The following is a 9,790-nucleotide window of genomic DNA, read 5'->3' on the forward strand; positions in this document are numbered from 1 at the left end:
ATCATGGAACAAGTCGCTGATAAACAGGATGTAGTCATTTGGCTAGCATCCAGCTCCAGGAAGTTCACCACTTCTGACGCTTGGGATTCGCTAAAGGATAAAAAAGCTAATGTTCCTTCTTGGCACAAGCTAATCTGTTTTAGATTTCATATTCCAAAATTCCATTTTATTGCTTGGCTGCCTATCCTGAGCAGATTAAGTTACTTTATACGGAATTCAGTCATGGGGGATTTCCTTGCGTTCTACTACTTGTGTTCTTTGCAATTTAGAATTGGAAAGCGGACATCACTTGCTTTTCACTTGTAGCTACTCCCAAGCTCTGTGGAGAAGGGTGCTGCAAACATCTGGGAACCAAAGATCTTTCGGAGATTGAGACACTGAGCTTATAACTTGGGCTATTTCTGTGCTTCTTTGCTGCTGCGTTCGGCTTGGACTGCCTATCTCTATCATATTTTGAGGGAGAGGAATTCAAGGAAGCATACCTCCTGAACATTACCTCATGATTCCATTTTTACTGAAATAGCTACTGATATTCCAGCTAAATTTAATTCTTTAACCATTCGTAATACCAATCCTTCACACGTAGAACTTCGTAGGAGCTGGGCATTGTTCCTGTGTAATTCTTGATACCGGTATTTAGGCTTTGCCTATCCTGCTTATTTCATCATACGAAATAAATTTCAATTACTCAAAAGAAATGTTATTTTGTTTTTATCTTTACTCAGATTTAAAAAAATAAAATAAAAATTTTCAAGCACTCTGTAATAGCAAGCAGTTTTAAATTTCCACCATGTCACACAGGCTGGAAGTCCTTGGTAGACCAACAATTAGTACCTCTGTATGAAAGCCTCCGCCCTTTTTGGCATATAGAAAAATGCTGTATCGTCTTCCCAAAAGAATATTCCAATTTCTTGGTGGTTGTATATGTCACGTCTCAAACTCAAAATTTAAGACATGATAACATCATATGTTCAGGAGATGAATTCAATGAACATGTGAGATCACATATCATACTAACTGCCTATTTGGTTTGAAGTTTTTTTAACTTATCTACTTCTTAAAAATAGAAATAAAATTAAACAAGATTTTGAAAAGTTTTAAAAAAACTTTTTTAAAAAAATAAAATCTAAAAAAAAATTTAAGAAAAGCTTCAAAGAGTAGCCTTTTCTTCTTTTTTTTTTTTAAAAAAAATACATTAATTTTTCAAAATTTTCTTTTATTTCAAAAATATTCTGATTTATTAAAAATAATCTCAACATTAATTTTTTAAAAAATAACCTCTTTCTCAATCGATCTCACTCCCTCTGCAAATCATCTCTTTGCAATGCAAATTGCCATCTCTTTCTCCTTCACCTCTTTCTTTAAAGATTACTAAAGAAGAAAAAAAAATGCGCAAGACACAAACTACTAGAAAATTATCTGTTAAGTACTATTTATAGTAATTTTAATCAAAATTAGAATTCATATAAGTTGTTTGATAAAGCAATTTATCTATAAAAAAGAGCTTATAAAAGAAAATTTAAATCACAATAATATTTCCAAAAATCTCTTTAAAATTTATATTTTACAAATCTTAAAGTCTCAAAATATATAAATATAGTTATTTGAAATGTACAAAACTTCCATCTACCTAACATTTTTTTACAAACCAAAACTGAATATTTACATCAAAATTTACAGAAGAAAAAAAGATAGATGATAATCTTGCTAAACAAAGCTCTCCCTAAACAAATCTAATTCCTCAAATATGCAGAAATATTGAAATCTATAAAAATAAAAAAAAATTAAAAGAATGAGTACAATCATTCAACAAATGACCGACTTCCCTAATGTTGGATTAAGTATGCTACAAAACATTTAAGCTAAAATTATTAATAATAAAAAAATAAAAACAAAATTTGGTAATTTCATTTGTAAACATGTTTTCGTCAAAAATTATATTTTCAAGTAACAGAACTAAATTTAATTTCATTTTAGATTACATAATTAAATATAATTCTCAAAAATTGTAATTAGTAATTTTTTGTAATGGCCTTATTTAATCATTGTAGCATAGGTCACAATTAACTTCAATGGCATAAGTCAAAATCAGAACTAAAATCACAATTAACCCCAATGACGTTAATCAAAAATATATTAAAAGCAATCAATAGTTATACTAAATAATATCATAAAAATTATTATTCAATAACTGGTGGTGCGATTTGACACTGATTTCTAATAACAAAGTACATCTCGACATGACCAACCCCTATTGGCAAGTAAGAGCAAAGCCATTCTAAGAGATAAAACCAAACCTATATTAAGATTACTAAAATGTACAAAGCAATATTTATTCACTTGTTACAAAACAAATATTATATAAAACCAATTTCATATAAAGATATATTTAAGTATACTAAACAAAATCATATTCCGAGTTCAAAACAAAGAATCATTTATTGTACAAATTATATTCCAAAATCGAAGCAAAGATATACACACACATACTTAATTTAATTTAACATTGAAAGTAAATTTCACATTAAGGTTAATTTTCAAGGTGTAAAAATATCAAAGGATATATCAAGTCACTTATTTAATTCATTAAAATCAAAATAAAAGAACAAAACATACAATCCTCTCGAAGCTTATTAATTCAAAACTACTCAAAATTAGAAACCAAAACTACTTAAATATCAAAACAAACCATGACTTTCTACTTGTCATTCTAAGGCATTTAAGACATATAGCAACTTCTTCTGCAAATTGAAAATAGTTTCCTATAATAAAAACAATATTCCATTTATAAAAGAAAGGATCCAAAATTATGTAAAAATTGAAAAGTAAAGGTTACTTAATGATATCAATAACACTTATGATTTTTTATGAAAAATCTAATATTAATTTAAGGTAAATATCATATTTGTAAATTTTTCCTTAAAACAAATGGGTCTTTACAAAATCAATCAACAATTTTATGAAATATTTTATTTATGTAAAAATTATATAAATATCATAAAACTAAAACTTATAAAATTTTATAGCAAAATTAATTAAATATTGTTCAAAATTTATTTTGGAATAACTAAAACACTTTTTTCAATTTTTGAAATTCCATATTCTTGATGGTCGTTTGGCTTACTTTGAGCACTTCTAACTCCTAATCCAAGTTTATTCTAGTGATGATTTGAAGACCACTTTGATGTATTCATGTCATACTAGCTATAACATAAAAATAATTTTCAATAAAAAATATAGCAAAATTCACATTTGCAAGTTTCAAAAGTCAAAATTTTGAAAATCATTGTAGTAATATCCATTATTTTTAGGTTTCAGATTCAACAAGCATACTATGAATCTTCAATTCTTTTATAACATAAAGATCCTAACCAAGCCATTAAAACTGAAATAAAGATTACGTTTCATACTATAAAAGCTCCTAAAGAATCGATAAAAAATTATCAAAGTGTGGAGTTCCAATGATGCAAACTTGGGTTATTAAAACTATAAAAAATAGGTTTTCAGCAACTTCAAAAATTAATAACTCTAATTACTCAACCAATTGAGGTGCTACAAAAATCATTAGAAAGGTTTTTCAAAGGCCTTTCTATCAATATCTATCATACTTTGGGAAAGTCACCAAAGGGGTACTAATTTTGTCAAAAAGTTGAAAAACTTGAAATAAACCTAATTTTGTGTAAAACTATGCAAAATACATTTCATAAAATTAAAGAATATTCTTACCTTAATCCTTCAATTGAAGCGATTTTTTCCCTAATTTCTAGCATCTATTTTTCTTTTAGGGTTTTCTCCCATAAAAAGAAAAGTAGTCATTAGCATTAAATAAATTTAATTAAACCAATCATAATAAAACTTTGTAATAAACCCCTAAAATAAAATATTTTAATATAAGCCCAACTATTTATAAAGTAATTTTACGAATGATCAGTTTGTTACATTTTGGGAGATTATAAATACAATAATACAAATGTTATTTAGGTTAAGGTATTACAATATTATCCTTGCATAGCACATTAGAGGAAGGATATATTTTTATATTGTATTATTTAAAAATAGGCATAATGCATAAAAAAGTTATTGAATTACTCACAAAAATTCAAATAATTCTTTATTCTTTTATTATATTCAATCAAATCTTAATAATTTTACTTTGAATCGAATAGACTTTATGACTAAAGGTTGATTAAATGTCATTAACCAAAACTCTACTTTTTATTTTTATGGAATATGATGCTGACATAACATATTAGCATATTACAATAGATGACAACATAGCATAATGACATAGTCACATGATATTTTCATTCTCTATATTAATGTCATATTCTTTACATTAATGTCATATTATTGGCACATAAAAATAAATGACAAGTAATATTTTGATTAATCAAAGTTAGTTAACTGTTAATTATAAAGATTAGTTTAATTTAAAATAAAAGTATAAGGGTTTAATTGAATATGATAAAAAATAAAAATTTATTTAAATAATTTAAAAAACATTTTAAAATATTATGAAGGAAGGATATATTTTGTAGGAAGAAATTTCAATTTTCAAGTTCCACGGTGAGACTCGGAGAGCACGGTTTACTCCCGAGTGGCAAGAGTCCGAGTCCTTATTTATTTTTTATTTTTTAAAGTCCTAATCCTTTACCGATTTAACTAAAACCCCTATAAATTCCCCAGACCCAAACCCTTTTTCCTCTGTGATTACTCTTCTCTGCCTTCTCTTTTCTTATTTGTTTCGAGTGTGCTCAGACTATAATTTGGTAAGCAAAGAAGAAAGAAGAAAAAGATGAAGGTGATAGCAGCATATTTGTTGGCGGTTTTGGGAGGCAATACCAACCCTTCTGCGGATGATTTGAAGCACATTCTTGGTTCTGGTATTCCTTCTTTTTCCCTTTGTTTCCTGAGTAATGCGTTGCATGTTTTCTTTTTTACCCTACTGATTTTACGTTTTGAAAGATGAAAACTACTATTCCTGCGGATTTTGACATTCTGCTTTTTCTCTATGAAAGATTTTATTATTGTTCATCCCTGAATTCCTTTAGTTTCCACCTATGTTTAGTTTGAATTTTGATCATTGGCAATAATTTACATTACACAGATCAGTTAGACTGTTTTAAGTGAGAACAGACTCCTAAATTAAGTAGGACAATTGCTTTGTTCTCTTTTTTTTTTTCAGATAATATATGTATTATTCAATGTTACAATTTTTCCATAGTAGGAATTACAGAAAATATAAAGTAGTGTAAGGGAGAATTAAAAAAATTTATAATAAGCTCAGGTTTTATTATTTTCTACCTTTTGATTAATTTTTTCTTCCTACATCTTACTGTTGGAAGCCAAAAATAATAATAATAAAGGTAAAAAATATATTTGAATATTAAAAAAAAATATTTTAGAAGAATCACAAGTTAAGATTTAACTTTCATGCATAGCAAATTATCATAATTTTACTTTTATATAGAAAAAACATGTTTAGAATGATATTATACTTAACCGTTTACTGATTTCATCAGGCATAATTCTGTTTTTGCTAGTGAATGTTTTCTTGGTAGCAACTTTCGCAGGTAGTGGAAAGAATAAACAAATAAAACCGTTATTAATTTTAGTTTGTTACTGCTGCTTTTGTTAACAGTTGGAGTTGAAGCCGACGATGACAAGATTGAGTTGCTTTTGTCCCAAGTCAAGGGCAAGGATTTGGCTGAGCTTATTGCTGCTGGAAGGGAGAAACTGGCAGCTATGCCCTCTGGCGGAGCTGCTGTAGGGATTACTACTGCAGCTGTTGGAGATCCTGCTGCTGCTGCTGCCCCTGCTGCTTCTGCTGGGGCCAAGGAGGAGGAGGAGAAAATGCAAGAAGAGTCAGATGACGACATGTGCTTCAGTCTCTTTGATTGAGGAATAATTAGAATATTAAAAACTTAAATTTCTATGTACGTATCAGTTAATAGGATAGGATCAACTTTGGTAAACATATATATATATATATATATATATATGCTAATACATTTCCATTTTAGATATGGATATAAGTTTTTCTGTTTGTGTTTCTTCCTTCATGATTTTCTTATGCTATTGCATGTTTAATCATTTGATTCTTATCGAAGTTTTAACATTAAGCAAGTACAGCTATTTCATTACCAGAACAGTGTGCATCATATTGATCAATCTCATCAATTGCAAGGAACAGAGAAAATAATTTCAGTGAGAGTAAATTATTTTCATCAAAGTATGTTGTCAGTCTGATAAAATGATGCATACATAAAATGGACTAAAAGATCATTAAATTTGGATAGTAATTTGAAACTGGCTCTCCTCTTGTCTCGAAGCTTAGCTGCTCCACATAACTTTAAAGAGTAAGGTTAGAGAACTTGCCAGGAAAGGAAACCCAAAAGCAAAACAAAGAAGTCGTTTTGAAATAAAGTCCTATCCAACTCCTGACACTGAACATAAACCTATTTTAGCGTTTTCCTGTTTGTTCATATGTTATTCTTAAGGAGCGAAACCCAATGCTGGTGTACCACACGTAGAAGCAACCCAAAATGATCTTTGAGTGAGTCTAAACCCATTGTAGCGTACCAAACGTAAGTTGAACTTATTGATAATGGACAAGTGGCTGAAACTCGTCCCAGATATTAACTTGTTTTAGTTCTTAGAAGCTTCCACCCATCTCTCTCAGACCTGAACCAAGTTTCAAAAACAGGGACTTTCAATACCATTTCAAAAATCCTTTTATCTTTTGTTGGTTTCTTCGGCCATATCGCCATATCATGTTAACGTTAACATATTTAGCGTTCAAGCAATATGGTACTCTATTCGAATCTTTCGTTGATGTTGTGTTTTGTCTTTAAAGAGCATCGCCATGCATACGTCTCTTTAATCTTCCCTTTCACAAATACCAGTCAAATACTCAGGGTCACTGCGAACCACGTATTGAACTTGAGACAGACAAAAATGATAAAACTGTCCATCAGTCTACACAGTTCTAGTCCTCATAGCCAACCACATCCATCGCAGAATAGACAAGATGCTTATGTATGCTCTTGCATCAGCAGCGAGGCTATATCATACTGAAATGAACCTGAAACTTTTCTATATATACCAAAGCTCGGCGCCCTTCTGTTACAGTTCACTTTCACAGTTCCTTCTAGTCGTATTGCCATGGGTTCCCTATCCGACCAGCTTCACTTTGTCTTGTTCCCTTTCATGGCTCAAGGCCACTTGATCCCCATGGTAGATATTGGTATACTGTTAGCACAGCGTAACGTTATAGTTTCTATAGTTACAACACCTCATAATGCAGACAGAGTCCATAAATCAGTTGCTAATGCCACGGAATCAGGGCACCCTATCCGTTTAGTGCAACTCCAGTTTCCTTTCAGAGTTGTAGGATTACCAGAAGGGTGTGAGAATCTAGACATGCTGTCTTCTTCAGAAGACGTTTTCAAATTCTTCAGTGCAGCAAACATGATGGAAGAAGCAGTGCAGAAATTATTTGAGAAGCTAACACCCCGGCCAAATTGCATTATTTCAGACATGTGCTTGTATTACACCAGCAGGATTGCTAGCAAGTTTCAGGTTCCAAGGATTGCGTTCCATGGATTTTGTTGCTTCTGTCTCCTTTGTCTGCACAATATACACTCCTCCAAGATACTTGAGAGCATAACTTCTGATTCTGAATATTTCACCGTGCCAGGCTTGTCTGACAAGGTTGAATTTACTAAAGTTCAGTTACCACTTAACTATGATGAAACCTGGAAGGAAATTTGGGAATCAATGGGAGAAGCTGACCAAGCATCTTACGGGGTTGTCATAAATACTTTTGAAGAGTTGGAGTCATCGTATGTCAAAGAGTACAGGAAGGTAAGAAAAGACAAAGCCTGGTGCATTGGTCCAGTTTCTCTGAGCCACAAAGATGAGCAAGATAAGGCTCAAAGGGGTAACACGGCTTCAATTAACGAGCACCGGTGTTTAAAGTGGCTTGATTCTCAAGAACCGAGCTCTGTAATTTATGCCTGTCTTGGAAGCATCTGTAATCTGAGGCCCTTACAAATGATAGAGTTGGGTTTGGGCTTAGAGGCATCGAACAAGCCATTCATCTGGGTCATAAGAGGAAATGATACATCAAAAGAAGTAGAGAAGTGGATTAAAGAGGAAGAATTTGAAGAAAGGACAAAAGGAAGAGGATTTGTAATTTTGGGTTGGGCTCCCCAAGTACTCATTTTGTCACACCCTGCAATAGGAGGGTTCCTAACTCATTGCGGATGGAATTCAACAATAGAAGGGATCTCTGCTGGTGTGCCATTGATAACATGGCCACTATTTGCAGACCAGTTTAGCAATGAGAAATTGGTAGTACAAATGCTGAAAATTAGTGTGAGCCTTGGTGTTAAGAAACCTTTGTTGTGGGGACAAGAAGAGAAGGCTGGGATTATGTTAAAGAAGGAAGACATTAAAAATGCAGTCGACAAATTGATGGATGAAGGAAAAGAAGCAACGGAGAGAAGGAAACGAGCTAAAGAGTTCGCAGAGAAGGCAAAGAACGCTGTTGAAGTGGGGGGATCTTCTTACGTGAATATGACACTGTTAATCCAAGAAATCATGCAACAATCTCATAAAACGTGTTGGAACTTGGGTCCAACCTCACATGCTGAGGAGATGTAGAGTGAAACGTACTATTTCCGTTTTGAAGTTTACATATTTCAAGTGAATCTGCAATGCATATGGTTGTTTTCTTGTAATCGAAGTGTAAATTACAGCTCAGCCTTTTTCCTTTCAAAATCTCAATATCTACTTTTTAATAACTCAGTTAACTTGTATGCAGATAAAACGGTTAAATGGTTTCTAAATATGATTGGTCGAGATTAATGAAAAAAGTTTATTGAATCCCATATAACACTCTAAAGACGTGTTTAATTAGGAGGAATGGAATAGTTATTTCTTCCCTATTTTTATTCTTGAAATAAAATTGCATGTGTTTTAATAGAATGAATATTTCTTGAAATACTTATTTCAAAGGGGATCTGAATAACCATTCTTAAAGTGACCTAAATGGTCATTATTGAGGAGAGCTTGGTAATGTCCATTCTAAGTTGTTGAGAATAAAAAAATAGTTGATTAAACAAAAATACTTTTTTACAATTAAAAAAATTATCTTATAAAATAATATTAAACTTATCTTTTTTTTCTTTCTTTTCCTCACTCCTCTCTCTAAAGTAGCTCCGTTTTTTAAGCTTTCCATCATTGCCGCCTCACTCCACTGCTATCCACTCTCTCTTATTTGTTGCTCCGCTATCCATTTCCAATCAAGTGTGAGATGCCACCCGAGAAGTTGCATTTCATGAAATCAAAGTGAAAATCAAGAATGCTAATGATGAGAAGAAGGTAAAAAACCAAAACTGATGGCCAAAGCTAGAGCCATCAATATGGGCTGGCCTAGCCGGCCCAAGCCTTTATGAGTTAAAAAAATATGGGATGAGTCGGGCTAATTATTTTTTATATGGATCATCAAAACTTTAACTTAACTCATCCTTTGTTATCTTACGGATTGAGTTGGGTCAGTTCATTTTTATTTTTATTTTAAAAAATTTATTTTTATAATTCTACCTAGTAAATTTTTTATTAATAAAATTATTCTATAATTTAATTCATAAATTGAATAACGAAAACATATTACAAACAAACAAATTACACAAAATATAAAAAAATTACATAAATAAAGTTTAAATCTTTAACACAAAGTACTATCCTATAAACATAAGAATATAACCAAATAATAAAAATTTCA

The 9,790-nt window shown here is 31.2% G+C and overlaps 1 protein-coding gene and 1 pseudogene across 1 annotated transcript; both read left to right on the top strand.

The window, feature by feature from the left end:
* Positions 1–4,668: 4,668 nt before the first annotated feature.
* Positions 4,669–5,953, top strand: LOC110420383 (large ribosomal subunit protein P2-like). Its single transcript, XM_021433668.2, has 2 exons — positions 4,669–4,883; positions 5,642–5,953. Exons 1-2 carry the CDS (start codon positions 4,796–4,798, stop codon positions 5,899–5,901), a joined length of 348 nt encoding a protein of 115 aa, XP_021289343.2. The 5' UTR covers positions 4,669–4,795; the 3' UTR covers positions 5,902–5,953.
* Positions 5,954–7,149: 1,196 nt separating this feature from the next.
* LOC149526922 (UDP-glycosyltransferase 73C6 pseudogene) lies at positions 7,150–8,741 on the top strand (annotated as a pseudogene).
* The last annotated feature ends 1,049 nt before the right edge of the window (positions 8,742–9,790 follow it).

This window comes from Theobroma umbraticum, unplaced genomic scaffold (assembly GCF_002168275.2).
Source record: "Theobroma umbraticum cultivar Fairchild unplaced genomic scaffold, ASM216827v3 scaffold_86.0, whole genome shotgun sequence".
In the NCBI taxonomy this organism is placed as follows: domain Eukaryota; kingdom Viridiplantae; phylum Streptophyta; class Magnoliopsida; order Malvales; family Malvaceae; genus Theobroma; species Theobroma umbraticum.

What these genes read in the sequence shown, in the direction of transcription:
- LOC110420383 (XM_021433668.2), top strand. Translation starts at nt 4,796, where the DNA reads ATGAAGGTGATAGCAGCATATTTGTTGGCGGTTTTGGGAGGCAATACC. An exon ending in GAAGCACATTCTTGGTTCTG is followed by an intron (nt 4,884 to 5,641) that starts GTATTCCTTCTT and finishes TTTTGTTAACAG; the next exon opens with TTGGAGTTGAAGCCGACGAT.